Source organism: Dissoconium aciculare (assembly GCF_010015565.1).
Source record: "Dissoconium aciculare CBS 342.82 unplaced genomic scaffold K489scaffold_7, whole genome shotgun sequence".
Lineage (NCBI taxonomy): Eukaryota > Fungi > Ascomycota > Dothideomycetes > Mycosphaerellales > Dissoconiaceae > Dissoconium > Dissoconium aciculare.
The window spans coordinates 1,542,825-1,557,769 of NW_022984957.1; the positions used below are offsets into that span (position 1 = coordinate 1,542,825).

Below are 14,945 nucleotides of genomic sequence, written 5' to 3' on the forward strand. Positions count from 1 at the left end.
CTCGGTAGAATGACGCCAGGCAACTAGTCCATGTTGTAAATACTCACTGCAACAAGAATCCACACTGGTCTGACGCTTCACAGGCGTTTCCTTCGAGACGCTTTTCAGATATGGGCTACACAATTTATGCAAAAGGATAGATACCTCCGATCTAGGGGCCTATGCAAACATTCCATTCTCAGTCCCTCCGATAGATACCTGTGCCCCATGCGACCCGCAATAGTGCCAGTCCGACCGCCATACCGATGCTGTCCTTGACGACATTCAATTTGCTGCCTCCGACTTCTTTCCAACCCACAGGGACCTCGATCATGGGGATATTTGCGCTCTCCGCCAACATCAACATCTCCACATCGAAGATCCAACCCTCCGAGTGCATGTACGGTACGATATAAGGTAGGGCAGGCCGTGAAAAGAGCTTGAAGCCGCATTGGGTGTCCTTGACCTTGGCGACTTTGGGTGTCGTGAGTAACCAGATGCAAAGATGGAAGGCGCGCATGAGTGTGTTGCGGAGCAGAGATCGCTGCGAAATCGATGAGTCAGTCATGTGCAGATGCAGCAGAAAGAGGGACGGGACCTCAGAGGTGATGTGAAAGTTGGGCAGAGCCGCGAGCTTCTGGAAGGCTTCCGTCCTGTGCGTGTCGCTCCCATATGGGAAGACCGGGGGAAGTTAACTCACCTTCACAACTGCCGCAGTGCCAACCATGTGCGCCCGCGAGCCGATGCCCACAGCACGACCCAATTTATCCTTTCCACGTTCACAGCCCTGTACCAATTTGCCCAAATCCGAGAATTTGCTTGCGCCATCGGCGTCAGCAAAGACAACATATGTCCCACGCGCATGTCGCATCCCATGTGTCACAGCGCCGCCCTTGCCTCGGTTCCTCTCCAGACTGACTACGCGAATCGCTCCGGCCGGCGCTCCGGCCTGTACTGCTTGACCTGCCGCCGCCAACCTGCTGCGCAAGATATGCCGACGAGCAAACTCGAGAGTGACCGCCACGGTCTTATCTCGTGACCCATCGTCCACCAGTATGATCTCCCAGCCGCGACGTGGATCACCTTGACGACCATGTGCCTGTGCAGACCCATTTGTGCTGCTACGGCTTGGTGTGCCGTGATGCCCGTACTGTTTCTCTAGATATTCCACAGCCTCGTCCAACATACCAATTAGGCGGTCCTGCTCATTATAGGCCGGTATGACCAGCGACATGAAGACTTCTCCTTCACTTATTTGAAAGGCCTCCGAAGGCAGAATGGACTTCTTTTGCGCCATCTCTTTCAGGGCGAGGTGGCCATCGTGCCAACAGGGTAGGGGTAATTTCGGGGAGACGGCGCCATTCTCGAGCACGGTGATATATTGCTTCTCGGAAGTCGTCGCAGGTCGCGGAGTAGGTGCGAAGAAATAGACGACAACATAGAGCTGTGTACCAATGTCAGTCCTGGTCAGGTCCTATATCTCGGTATTGACTGAAATCGTCACGCGCGGAGCGAGGCAGTGGTGTTCAGGAGGCATTACCGGAAGCGCGAGACCAAAGAACAAAGCCGTCAGGATCAAGGAAACGTATAAGATGGTCGGCGAATGATCGAGTAGTGTTTCAAACACATGCCAGACCTCCTGTGGCACTGTGCGCGCCTGAACCATCGTCACCGTGACCACGGTCGTCGTCGGTGAACCCCACATGATGTCGAGCGGGTTGTGCAGAACAGACAAGCGAGCAGCGCACTATCGACGTGGACCACAGTGAGTTATCACCGCGAACAACCCCATTGAGGAATTTCAAAGGTGAGAGAGACCCAAAATAGTTGCTGGTGCTGCGGCCTTCGTCGTCAGAAGATTCCCGCGAGCATCCAATGGCAGTGTCGTTGGTGTTGGTCCAGCTTACTATACCGACGTGTATGACATACTGGCTAGATCAGCTTAAGCTGACACGTTTTGCTGCCACGTTGCGTGCGCGTCTGCTTCAGGGCTTTCTGCTAGACCTCGGTGGGACAATTTTCCGGAACACCACATCAGCTGGTGTGCTTGGCACGATGTCAATCAGCAGACCAGCAATGACGATGTTTCTCCGGCATCGTGAGGAACAGCGCTGTGAGCACGTGTGTTGCATCTTAAAGTTCTGGACGGTGGCGTGGAATGCTTTCAAGTTTTCGGTTCTCGGAAAAGGTGCCTGCTTGGAACTCCTTCATTGGGGCAGGCGTCCTGAGCAAGGTAACGTCCTTTGCGGCGAAGACCATGACCGGCTCCGGCTTCGGACAGTAAGCCTTCGCATCATGCAACGGTGACAGAGCGAATATGGGCTGAGTTGGAGCAGCACATCATGTACCGTGCTCTGAAATTGTTGAGGTACTGCCCATGTCGATAGATGTACCCCATCAGTGGTGTTCTACTAAGTGGGAGAAGCTGCACATTTGTTCATCACTTTCCGTATTCGCACATCACAAGAAAGTGAAATATTGAAGAAGGTACATAGGTATTCACACTGACGATGATCATGACATCGATTCGCTGTCAGACCAAGACCCTCGCATTTCCCGTCTCACGCATCCATTGCGGCACACCCAGCAACCAGCAAGCACAGTTACGCACCGCTTACCTTACGGAAATGACCGTGAATGACTGGTGCCGCCAACAGACTGCATCGTGAGAAGCAGCTCAGATGAATCCGTGCGAGAGCCTAGAGGTTCCTGGGCGTAGGTGGGCGGATCGCGTCGCATCTCGGCCTCTAGAGGTGCATTAGTTGGTGGACACCCGAATGACCTGCATCACAAGTCCAAAGTCAATCGCCACTTGGACCGGGGCACAGTCAAGCACACTTGCTTCCGCTACGAAATGCTCATGCGATGTAGCGACAAGGAAGGTATCAGGAACAAACTCCGGAGACACATTGACGAACACTCGAAATGTCTTCGTTCGCCCGTACGGTGAGGGAGTAGACTACGACAATAGCTCCAGGCCAGCTTGTATCATTCTGGAAGCGGGTTTGCAGACACCGATCTCACAGAGGCGTTCTGGCCAGAAGAGTCCATCGTATGACCATTCATTGAAACGGTGGGGGAGTCGTGCAAGCCACGCTCTCGTCGTCAGCACTTGTATTGGGCTTGCGTTTCACACACAGGTCGCGGCGAATGCGGAAACTGCACATGTACAAGGGCGGCTTGGAACAGATGATGAGTACCGTCGTCGGATTCGGCAGAAGATCAGCACACTCTTCAAATCACGAAGGTGGGTGTACGCACACTAGATATGTACACACATACGAGCTCCTCTTGCGTGTGCCTCATCTCGGACATTTATTATGACGATCGTGATTTGCGGATCGAAACGACCACTAGGAGTCTGTGACGACAACCTCGGAACATACATAGGTAGACGCTCGTGAGACTTCAAAAAAGTGATCACATAGGGCTGAGCAAGAATGAATCTCCCAGCATGAGCGCCATCTAGGAAGACGAGATCCCGCTAGCCAAAAGGCAAGAGGCGAGATTGGATTCGCAACGATCGACTACGGGAACAATCTTGGAAAAGTAACGGGCATGGGCGTCGATTTCACACTTGTAGAGGACGATCAAGGCCCGTCGTGCCCCGTGGAAGCCGTCTGCGGGAATTTCATGACGGTGAGAAGCGGCTGCGGCGCGCTTGTTGGTCCAGCACTGACGTTGATTAGTGCTCACGTTCCGTGAGACCTGATCGAGGCGCACCACCCACAATGCAGCCATGGCTGCTCAGAAAGGGTTATGCTTGCGCCCGAGTGATTGTATAGTGCTCGACACATAAGCATCTCTTCACATCGATGAGCCGCTTGGGATCTCACCCTGCAGAGCCTAGACAAATGGAGAATTTGCTCAATGTTAGCTTGCTTCAGTGGACTGCAAAGAGTGAACCATCGATGGACTGCATGAACGGGACGATGACATGGTGTTAACGACTGGGATTTAAAGAAACCAGGTGGGAACCAACAACGCCACGACTCCCCGATAATTGTACGTGCTGGATGGTACTAGAGAATCATGCATGTAATACGCGCGTAGTACAAAGGAGGATATCACACACTGACGTGCTGTTGGTGGGCATAATAGACTCCGATCGTGAGATGACCCGTCGTGCACGTCCACGTCGGCACGAGAGAGAGTTTTCGCGGGAGTTGGCGATGGCTGCATCGCGCGCGCATGGATCGAAGAAGTCTGTGCGGTGCCCATCGCAATTGAGTGGCGCCCCCAGGCGAAGCAAGGGGATTAGATGAGACGAGACGAGACGAGCGTAAGCATCGGGGGGACGAACAACACTCGCAGCAGGCAAGGGAAAGATTTCTGCTCGCGGCCCGAAATTCCGTTGAGGGAGGGATGGGAAGTGGCACGAGTGGATGTGTTGTTCGCGTACCAATGCATGGACGACCAGGATTACTGCACACACTTCCGATTCAATGGCGGACGGGCCATGCTGCATCCAAGATCCTTGCCTTTTGTGCACAATGCAGGGCGAGAAGGCGCAGAGATCCGATCGATTTTCATCAAAGGGCGGGAGACGTGTGTCGCGCACTTGGTTGCCAGCTGCTGATCGTACGCTACGGTATCTACCGCTTAAACGACTTGAATGATTTTCGCCACGATAGCCTTCAGCGGGCATGAGATGCGACGACGATCTGCTTGTGGTGTCATCATAGAAGAAGGCCAAAATAGTACGGTACGGTACTGTACAAGCGAAGTGTTGCGGGTCGCAATGGTCTCTGCACGGAAACTGTCAGAGCTTTCGCCCACGTCCGCACGCGAGCGGACGGCTCATCCGCCCAAACTCTGCCTGCATCGAGGTCACGTAATGGCCCACCGCTCCATCTCCTGGAATTCTCGCCGAGATCGAGGGAATGTTTCCTGCGCCAGATGCATCACACCTAGGTACATGGCCATCTGATCTTGGTGGCACTATCCTAAGTCGCGAAATTATGGAAGCGAACGCCATCACCGCATTGTTACGTTGAGATGTTTTATATTAATAAAAGTATGGCAGTGTGTAGTATTCCGCTAGAAATGCCTCCAGATCGTTTAACCTCATAAAAATGGAAGTGTGTACATCCGCGCCCGTCAATCAACATCGCGATTGATGAATAGTAGGAAACAGTCGAGCGCGGCGGAGGAAGCGAGAAGGTCAACCCCGCATCCCGATATTGCGATCGTTAAGCGAGGATATGCTGCTGGGAATGCCAACTGATGGAAAGCGCCATCAGGGTCGGAGCGTGCGGCACAGCATGCGCCTCGTGCGCCTATACTGTCCATGGTGCCTGACGGTGCAGCTGCGTGAGATCCGCTCTCATCAATGTTGACATGCAAAAACACGCTGGATGTCATGAAAATATGGGCCCACACAAGATCGGAATGAGTCCAAATACTGCAGAAAATCTCAGGTTGTTATAGAATAGCTCGGGACGTTCTCACTCAGGGTGACAGTGGTTGCGCCCATGTTTGCGGTGAAGGAGATGGAACGACGCGAAGGTACAACCATTGGCTCCAGACCAGCTTCCAAGGGATGTGACTGAGTTGACGCTGCGAGCCAACAGGATTGGAATACGACATGATCCAGCACGGGCGGACAATTCCTTCCTCCAGGATCGAGCGGTTCGCTGGGCCCAGAAATTGGGCGATTGCATCTATCATCCAATGCGGCTCGGAGATTCGCCTGCTATCCGACCTCAGGTGTGATCTGGGTTTGAACTCAGCGGCGCGGCGGCGACGACGGGATGCAAAGGGCCATCGGTGGCGCGTGCACGGTTAGGGTCATCTGTCGTGCATAAGCTTGAGCCGGAGTTGATCCGGCCCGCGGGCGTTCGAGCAAGCTCGATTCGCTGGCGTGGCTGGTTAGTCAGACGGCGCCATGTGCAACTCCTTCCGTAAATGGAGCGGGAAAGGGTGTCCGTGTACGGGTTGGCATGGGTGCGGCGAGCGGCAAGTCGAGTAGTGGTTGCAATTAGTGTAGGCCACCGTCATCAATCAGCAAGTGGGTGATGAGGCATCCATTGCGCTCAGATGTAAGCGAGTGTGAGAGCGCGATTGTCCATTAAGACGTAATAGTCCGTCCGGGAATCATGGGAGGCGCACGGAACGATGATCCACGTCCCACGGGCAGTGGGACGTCTGGAACTCGGATCCATCCGGGAACACGGTTTGACAGGCATACTGTGGAAAACCTCTAGTCGATGGCGACTGATGTTTTGGCTGCCAGGGCGATTCGCGACATCAATAATTTTCAGACAGGGCGGGCCGAGGGTGAGGGTATCCAGGATCCCGCAAGTAGAGAGGGATCTCGGCGGAACAAATTCCGACCACATCGCCGTGCGCAAGTCGTCAAATCGCGATGAACAATGTCAGAAGTGGCCAGTGGTTAAGCGTTCTGTTGAGCAAATGGGAGGGCCGCCATCATCTTGGATAGATAGGTTTCTTGATTGGTCCCGGCGGAGGGCGCCGCCACGAACATCCATCCGACAGGGTCCCGTATCCATTCAAATAGTCCATGACGGCTGTCTCGCGCTCCATGGCCACCCAATACCACTCTTCCGCGATCTCACGCTGTTGCGCCTTCGAGAATCCCTTCCGTTGGAGCTGTGGGTAGACCTGTGTCTCCTTGGTGGGCCACACGAAACCATCCAGGTATGAGATGATACATGGGAAGCAAAGGCAAGGTCCGTTGTCCATAGTCGTTGTCGATGGTGTGTAGGTAGCAGTCTTGAGGATCACAGCAGATGCAAAATGCAGCGAACAGTCCAGTCGCGCACGAGGTCGACAGTCGTTATGCGCAACAGAATGATGACCGGCGGTAAGCAGTGCAACATCCATTGCCAGGAAGTGAGGGATGGTGATTAGAGATGGTGAGGAGGGATAAAGAGGTTGATGAAAGCTCGCGTGACAAGGTTGGAGAGAGGGCGGCAAGACGGGTTTGTCTTAATATGAAGATATGTGCCACACCAGCATACGCAAGCGGCCAAGGGTAATCGCATGCCTAGCGGGTGACGGCTTTGACGAAGATGTAGAAGAGTTGGATGGACACCAAAGACAGAGGTGGAGGAAGACGAGCGTGTGCGGCCGAGAGGGAGGGACAGGTGAATATTAAGTGATTGAAAAGCAGCAGCAACAGCGCCATCAGCATGCAGCAAGTACTCCACACCGGGTGATCCAATACACTCGTCAAGCAATGTCACAACTAATCCGTGCCATCCAGAAGAGGAGGATAATCGTGGACAGAAATGGGTTTGCAGGTGTGTGTGTGTGTGGTGTGGGCAGTGATGGTGTGTGGGTGTGTGTGTGTGTGTGTGCTTGTAAGTGCGTGCCCGCGTGCGTGAATGAATGAAGCGAGTCACCCTCTGCTCTCGCACTTTCCAAGGTTGTCTTCATCACGATATTCATCAATCAGCACAGTACGTGAGTACCCACACGCACACCCTCTTCTTCCCTATCCGCACATTTTTCCCTTTCCACGCGCATAACTCCATCACCACGAATGGCGCATGGCCCCCGGCGATCGTAAGCCCGGGCGACCAGGGTCGAGTCGCTACTTTGACACTAACTCATTAAGTTCGATCGCGACGGGGCAGCACACCTTGGTCGAGCAACGTTCCCCGACGCGCCGCTCGAGCGATCGTTCGGCGCGCCTGCAGCCACTGCGCAAACAATGCGCAAACAATGCGCAAACAATGCACTCCTTCACGGCGATGACATGATGGTAATCATGTTGGTGAGCACAGGGAGAACCATGTTGTCAAAGCATGTTTAGAAAGGCGAGATAAAAGGCCCGGCAGGCCCTGGTGGAGGCTTTTCGACAATGCAATTACGGGGTCGCTCGACCACTCGGAGGAAAGGAATGTCCACATGGTCGAACGGACCGGGTTTGAAAAGTAGAGCGCCACCTGAATTGCAATGACCACCACTCGGCAGCAACGAAACCTGGAAGAGTAGACTGAGCGAAAGCGAATGATGTGAAGATCGACCGCCCATGGATGTTCTTGTTGTTTCACATCGTATCCTTCATTCCGTATGCAGGATCCGTCACGACCATCAATGCCCAAGCTCGATGGCGGCTCAAATGAGCCTGTTACCTATGTATCCTTGAGATCGAAGTAATCAATCGAGTGGCATTGGTGAACAATACGTACAATTTCTTCGTTCTAGCCGTAGTGAACGATGTGGCGATTGCAAGATCACTGGGATAATATGACCAGGCAGTTGCTAGCATGCTGCCTGCATTGTACAAGCTGCAGTGATGGTGCTCAAAAAGCAATCATAGAGCCTCACAATTCTTGACCCGTGCGTGTCTGGATCCTCCAGGACAAGGATCAAACGGAGAAAACTCGCTGCAATCAGAAAGCCAGCCTGGCTCGCACAGACGACTCCGACACGCAGAGGGCTATGTATAACCATCCCCCAATTGTGCGTGCATGTCCGTGCCAGCAAGGACGAGACATCACCGTGCTTCTTCGGCAAGCGACCCTCGTGGAGGATACATGCGTTGCACTACTGTACACTGTACATTGGGCGCCCTGCAATGGGCATGCACAGGTGGATCCTTCCCGTCCGTTTCAGGGGAGGTGATTCTGCCACGGTCCCAGTCGACGCAGGCATCGCACTGCCCATGCACTCCTCCAACAGGAGAAGCCTCGACCCGAATTCAATGATGATGACGATTATGATGATGATGGCAATGGGAGGAGCGACAGCGCAGGCTCCACTCCGAACAAGGGTTCTGCCAAGGTTCACAATCAAGCGCCTGGAAGGTGAAGGGCAGTTTCCGAATCCGAAAGGGTAAACTCACACCGCCGTCTGAAACTGCCTTTTTCAACCTTCCCTCAGACCACAGCACAATGCAGGTATCTGTGATGCAGAAAGGATCTTGTCGTTTCGTTCTGCTTACGTGGCGCGAAAACACGAGCGCCGTTCATTCTGACTTTCTTACACAGGCGACCCGCGCCCGCCGATCTATACGGCACGGCAACCCCGCCGAACAGTCTAATCTATTTTGCCTTTCGTTCTGAGATCCGCTGGCGAGCTACACACGTGATGAGGTGACGAAAGGCAGTGGAAAACGCAATCACCAGGTGTTAGGATCGGCCTAAACCGGCTAGTCGAGGGTGGAGATATTGCATTGTTCGCCCTATCGAAATTGCTGGCCAGAACTTCGTAAAATGTTCTCTCACATTGGACGCCCTCAATCTATTTGTCTTTCGCTAGCGAACATAAGCAAGCGACCTCATGTTGGTATAGCACCTTCGTGTATTTCTTTAAGAACTGTGACAGCAATACATGACATCACCGTAGCAAAGGACAAGATACAATACACGATATACATCCCAACATGTGTGCTCCATGTCATATGCGCGGCGTTATCGGTCTCGCGAGGGACATTCACTCGCCTGTTTCCGCCCCTCACCGACTGCCGATGGTGCCGTCGCACAGAAGAGATGTGCGCCTTTCCCTGGTGCATAGCCGTGCATTATGCTGCAACCGCCAATACTTCTGTTGCTGCAGCCGACGCCGCCGCTGCTGTCGGTGCTACTGCTTCATCGACGAAAGCCGGTCTCTTCGGGCACGGTAGAAGATGCAGCAGTCCATTGCTGCAGCCATGATGGTGGCTTCCCGCCTGGGCGCTGTTCCGTTACAGTACAAAGCAGAGTACCTGGGTAGTCTATGTGATCCGGAATGCCATCCCCGGTTTCCCGTCCGCAAACACACAGTCCATGCGCACGCACACATTATCCTCTCACCCTCCACAGTGTGGATGGAGTGATGTAGAATGTACTGTAGTAGGATGTACTGTAGATGCCCAGGTGTGGTGAGAACGTCTACTCCTGACATCGCTCGCTGACAGATGCCGCCGCGGCGTCGCCTCCCACCCATGGCACTACAGACGGACATGAATCACAACTCTCACCCGATCTGAGGTAGTTTTATTGTGGGTGGTGTGCGCACACGGTTGATTGTCGACCCTTCGATCATCGGGGCGTGGCGTTGAGCACACGACTCATCTCCCCATTCTCCAGGCAGGGCTATCTATCCGCGACGCTGACAGCGATAACAGGCGCACTGGCGTGGTTGTTTTAATCAATTTTTTGTCGCAAAGCTTGTCACCCCAAAGTTCAACTCTTCTAATTATAAACCCTGCCCAGGTGCTCTCACTCATCCTCGACAAGCAATCAGATGCATGTATTTGGCAGTCGGAAACGAGAGAGTCTCGCCGTCCTATAGCCCTCTTTCCCTTACCCTGGTCGCGTGTTCTCCCTTACCCACCAGGTACTATGTACATACATGAAATGTTTGGTCGAGTTGCCTTGGACATGCTTTCGACACAGGCTACTTACCCATCACAGGCAGACAACGGTTGCAACCAACAAACAACGATATTGACAGGGATGAAACGCCGACGTTCTGCCATGATGCTATTCACACTGTGCTTTGTTCGCCGTTTGAACTTTCATGTATCCCTTAATCCATGTAATACGTACTAGCTTCTGCAAAGATCAAATCACCTCGGGATGCGAGACAACACTCGTGCTCATCGGCGTAATCCGAAGACATTGCGCTCGTACTTCACGCTTGTCATTCCCACGGCTGCATCGTTACCAATCGGGAGCCTCTGCTGTCGAATCCGCGGTACCCGTGCGTGAAGTGACCTGGAGCCCCAGCCAAATCTCAGGAAGCATCGTGTGATGACTCTCCCGCAAGCGTTTGGAGGGAGGCCGCACCCTCTTCAGTCCTGATGGCTCCCTTCTCCCGCCGCCGCTGATGAACTGGGCGGCCGCGCGCGCACACGTGGTGGAATCCTTTCATGCCCTCGTGGCATCACCGTCCAGATTCACTCTCGTACAGCCAGCCACCGAGTACATTATATGATGTATGTTCACATGTATGTATTTACACTTGGATGTCGGCAGCGATTTCCCTCCCTGCTTCTGCTCGTCATCGCTGCTGCGCTCGATGGACCGGCCGCAGAAGGGATTGCCAATCTACCTCGGTGTGTCGACACTGGACAACACGAGTGACACACACATCCATGTTGTAACTGACCAAGGTTTGCTCTCGTCATGCATGCATACGAGCAACATTCGCGAGAACGAAGCGCAGATTACTGCCTTCCGCAGTGTCACGCTATGCTCCTGCTCACGTCATGCATCATCGTTTACCTGCAGGATTTCTCTGATGGATTCAGGTCTTGCTCCGACTGTAAGTACAGTATACCACGTGGGAGACAAGGTAGCGACAGAGAGAGGGAGAGACACCGTCAATCGTCTCATCAGGTAATATGATGACAACCTGGATGATAACCCATCCCGAGTAACCCTGTTCGTCAACAAATTCCCATCATGTACCCTGCTTGCACCTCCTCCGCGGCTCCTCCACCTCATCACAACAGTGCCATTTTATGACCAGCGCAACCCCAGTTCCGCCCTGAAACGCCATCGTCAGGCCCCTGGACGAAAGCAAACCGCCACAAAAACGCCCCCCAATCGGCCTTATTATCAGCCCGCCGTATCACCACGCGATACCTCTCCTCGCCATGGGAATTGTCTATGTACAGTACTTCGAAGCCAGGTGCACCACACGCGACATACCACACATTGATTTGCCAGCCTGTTCGTCCAGGCGACCAGCTGTACATCGACGTACCGCACAAACCCCATGCATGCATGAATGGGAGAAAGGATTATACGACGATGATGAGTTTCGGCTCTGGGGTTCCTTTCCTTGCAACACGGTTAGGAGCCGCCATGTGCGTGGTTGTGATGATACAGGACTCGGTCAAATTGGACAGGGGACTACAGCCGCTTAACAAACACGAGCTGACTTCTCCGTCCTTTGATATGAAATTGTCTCTATCTGATTGATAAATGGTATGTACCATCGAAGCCATCGACAAGCACTGCAGGCATATCTTTATTTCATTTGTCCTTTAGTCGTGTTATTACAGATAGGGAAGATTTGGAAAAGGCTCGTCTTGTGTTTAGTCACCGGGTTATGAGTACTGCAGAAGTCATCGAAGCGCCCAGTTCCAGAAAACCTTGGAACCTTGCAACCGATCCCTGCCTGTATCCATGTCAGAATGCGTGACAAATCAACGAGAATAACAAGTCCCCTTCGGTTCAACCTGCCCTTCGTGCAAAGACGGTTGTTGCTCGCTGGCCGCTGGCGTGTGTTGATGATGCATATCCGTCCAAGGGAGGCGTTTTGGATTACGGATAGACATTTGGGGTTGACGAGCACCTGAGCAAATCGGCTTAAGCTGGATTTTGCTGTGGGAAGGAAACATGACCTTGGCGTCACTGAACAGGGTGTCGTGCGGGCGACATCTGCCGGGGATCATTGGGATAGGCTCCGCCGTCCTACCTGCTGCAATAAACATGTGTTGGCAAGTGACAGGCGTGAAGTAGGATCGGGACAGACAACGTGAGGAGTCTTCGGAACGGGCTGGACAAGTTCGCAGCATCACCGCGCAGGTCTGGTACTCCCAATGACTTGCGCGTTCATATCAGTAGCATATATGTACCAAGCAGTCCCACTGTCGCCGGAAAGGTTCCTCATGACATGCACTCTTACTCAAGGCGCTGATAAGCGGTTCTGTTCTGTACTGCTCGCCCGATGAAGCGACGTGAGGGGGATCTACTGTCGATAACGAGGTGATTTCCTGTGCAAAACTTCAAGGGCAAAGGTTGCATGTGTCTTCTGTAATCGAGAAAATGCTTGTCCCGTCACTGCAATCATGCACGATCACGAATTCCGACATGACGAACAACATGTGGCATGGGGATTCGCGTCAAGAGCCGTATGCATAGAACGTCATCAGTTACAGGACTGTGACGTTTTCCGCAACTCTCCCGATGAATTCTTCTACGGGAGCAGAAGGACACTGCCCAGGAGAACGACAACGAGCTCGCATAACAGAATGTTGATTTTATTTCGCTCTTCCCTCTTTGCGGTGGCTAACATGCCTGATCAAACGCCTCGATAGGAGCGTCCCTTCATCGCGTACCAATGTATGTCTACGAAGCAAGAGATTGTTGAATACAGCGCACTGCCTCCGCCCAGAAGGGATTTCGTCCACTCTCCAACACGTGATCCTGAGAACCCATCGTAATCTTTTTTCTACATGATGATGGAAGGGCCTGTGAACGTGATAGAGTCAGTAATTGCGCTCTAGAATGGACTGCAGTGAAGCGAGACGGGTCATCTCGAGAGTGTTCCAAGAATTGGAAAGTGGACTTACTGTCGACGTTGGCCTTGATGCTCTTGTGCGGCAGTACTGAAGCGCCGTTGCAGTAGATCTCATCGCCAATGGTGACATCCTCGCCGAGGACGGTCACATTCTCCAGTCGTGCCCAGCGGCCCACGGTGCTGTTCCAGCCAACAATCGTGCTCTTGACCCAGGCGTGTTCCTTGACGGTGCTGCCTGCGAGCAAAACGCAACGCTGCAGGCGTACACCGTCGCCGATGGTGACATTCGGTCCGATGGTGACATTGGGACCGATCTTGCAATTTTGTCCGATCTTCGCCGAAGGGTCAATCATGACATTGCCGCCGTTGACAAAGGCCTCGGAGGTCGACGAGAGCAGTTTGCTGCCCTTCTTGGTCAACGAAGACAGGTAGAGGCAGGTACCGCTGAGGAAATCCTTGGGCTGACCGACATCCATCCAGAAGCCCTCGAGGTCGAATGAGTGCAATTGACCCTCTTTGACCATGGCGGGGAAAGTCTCCTGCTCGATCGAGGTCGGGCGGAGCTCGATGCGGGAGAGGACTGAGGGGTTGAGGATGTACAGACCAGCGTTGATACGGTTGCCCACGAATTCCACGGGCTTCTCGACGAAGCGGTCAATGCGAGATGGGTGACCTGGTGAGTGCACGACCACACCGTACTTGGACGGCTCCTCGACCTTTGTCACGATGATGGTACCCTCGCCGCCGTGCGACTTGTGGAACTTTGCCAACTCCTGGAAAGGATAGTCGCAAATGACATCCGAGTTGAGAACGAAGAAAGGTGCATCGTCTTTGCCAAGGATCTTCTCGGCGAGCTTCAATGGTCCCGCGGTACCGAGAGGCTCTGTCTCGACCGAGTATTCAATCTTGACGTTGTATTGTTGCTCATACTTCTTCAATGCGGCGGTCATCATCTCGGGGCGGTAGTTGACGGCGAGGACGATGTCGGTGACACCGACGGCAGCGAGAGCCTCGATCTGGTGCAGAATCATAGGTCGGTTGCCGAACTCGACGAGAGGCTTCGGGAGGGTGAGAGTGAGCGGCCGCAGACGAGTGCCGAAGCCACCGACGAGAATTAGAGCTGGCGCATGGTGAGCAAGAGGACAGAAAGACGACCATGACGACAACAATGCGATTGATCGTGGAGCGCAACGGATGACGAACCCTTCATGATGGCGGTTTTGTTTTATGGCGTGGTGGTGGTAGGCGGTTGAAGACCGAAGAATGCTTCGCAGCAGCGTCGCAAAATTCCCCTTTCAATCGAGCTCGGTGGCTGTTGCAGCGGGGTCGCAAGCGAACGGTGGTGATCTTGCGGTGGAGTACAAGATCACGGTAACTGTCGTATATTTCAAGGCAAGTCTCGAGTCGAATGGAACAGATTCCGAATGATCGAATGATGGAGGAGGAGAGAAATCAAATCGTGTTGAATACAATCTCGAAGGAATCAATCTATACACGGCAGGAGGAGGAGGACAATGGCGGTGTCGAATAGCACTGGTATATGTAACCAATACAGTGCAATTATCGGAGCTGGAGGTATTCAGTGGTGATTCGCCTCTCCTAGCACGCCCCCTCTCTGTCTCCCGCACTTCAGGGTTGGCTCTCTCCGCAATTCATTTGCCCTAGAAATCCATCCACCGAACAAAAAAACACGAGCTTGTCCCCGAACATGCCTGAGAAAAGGTGGACCCTGCATCGGGTCTCTCATTAGCAAACGAAAG

At 53.4% G+C, this 14,945-nt stretch overlaps 7 protein-coding genes across 7 annotated transcripts; 2 read left to right on the top strand and 5 right to left on the bottom strand.

Moving 5' to 3' along the window:
* Positions 1–7: 7 nt before the first annotated feature.
* Positions 8–550, bottom strand: K489DRAFT_244040 (uncharacterized protein). The gene is made up of 2 exons (XM_033599898.1): positions 145–550; positions 8–90 (listed from the first exon to the last, which is right to left on the bottom strand). The coding sequence occupies exons 1-2, from the start codon at positions 429–431 to the stop codon at positions 78–80; spliced, it is 300 nt and encodes a 99-aa protein (XP_033459503.1). The 5' UTR covers positions 432–550; the 3' UTR covers positions 8–77.
* On the bottom strand, positions 434–1,814 carry K489DRAFT_381227 (glycosyltransferase family 2 protein; the record flags this gene model as incomplete). Its single annotated transcript, XM_033605070.1, has 2 exons — positions 1,520–1,814; positions 434–1,423 (listed from the first exon to the last, which is right to left on the bottom strand). Coding segments are annotated over exons 1-2 (913 nt in total), but the record flags the coding sequence as incomplete, so codon positions are not given.
* Positions 1,815–2,451: 637 nt separating this feature from the next.
* K489DRAFT_381228 (uncharacterized protein) lies at positions 2,452–3,616 on the top strand. The gene has a single exon (XM_033605071.1). The coding sequence runs from the start codon at positions 2,757–2,759 to the stop codon at positions 3,243–3,245; it is 489 nt and encodes a 162-aa protein (XP_033459505.1). The 5' UTR covers positions 2,452–2,756; the 3' UTR covers positions 3,246–3,616.
* Positions 3,428–4,853, bottom strand: K489DRAFT_244133 (uncharacterized protein). Its single transcript, XM_033599899.1, has 3 exons — positions 4,059–4,853; positions 3,710–3,825; positions 3,428–3,654 (listed from the first exon to the last, which is right to left on the bottom strand). The coding sequence occupies exons 1-3, from the start codon at positions 4,625–4,627 to the stop codon at positions 3,611–3,613; spliced, it is 729 nt and encodes a 242-aa protein (XP_033459506.1). The 5' UTR covers positions 4,628–4,853; the 3' UTR covers positions 3,428–3,610.
* A 1,555-nt stretch (positions 4,854–6,408) lies between these two features.
* On the bottom strand, positions 6,409–6,825 carry K489DRAFT_371301 (uncharacterized protein; the record flags this gene model as incomplete). The annotated part of the gene is made up of 1 exon (XM_033603228.1): positions 6,409–6,825. The coding sequence occupies one exon, from the start codon at positions 6,823–6,825 to the stop codon at positions 6,409–6,411; it is 417 nt and encodes a 138-aa protein (XP_033459507.1).
* A 4,444-nt stretch (positions 6,826–11,269) lies between these two features.
* Positions 11,270–12,004, top strand: K489DRAFT_381231 (uncharacterized protein). Its single transcript, XM_033605072.1, has 2 exons — positions 11,270–11,867; positions 11,931–12,004. Exon 1 carries the CDS (start codon positions 11,547–11,549, stop codon positions 11,859–11,861), a length of 315 nt encoding a protein of 104 aa, XP_033459508.1. The 5' UTR covers positions 11,270–11,546; the 3' UTR covers positions 11,862–11,867; positions 11,931–12,004.
* A 1,045-nt stretch (positions 12,005–13,049) lies between these two features.
* On the bottom strand, positions 13,050–14,620 carry K489DRAFT_244225 (uncharacterized protein). Its single transcript, XM_033599900.1, has 3 exons — positions 14,389–14,620; positions 13,238–14,305; positions 13,050–13,136 (listed from the first exon to the last, which is right to left on the bottom strand). Exons 1-3 carry the CDS (start codon positions 14,393–14,395, stop codon positions 13,117–13,119), a joined length of 1,095 nt encoding a protein of 364 aa, XP_033459509.1. The 5' UTR covers positions 14,396–14,620; the 3' UTR covers positions 13,050–13,116.
* Between the last annotated feature and the right edge of the window lie 325 nt (positions 14,621–14,945).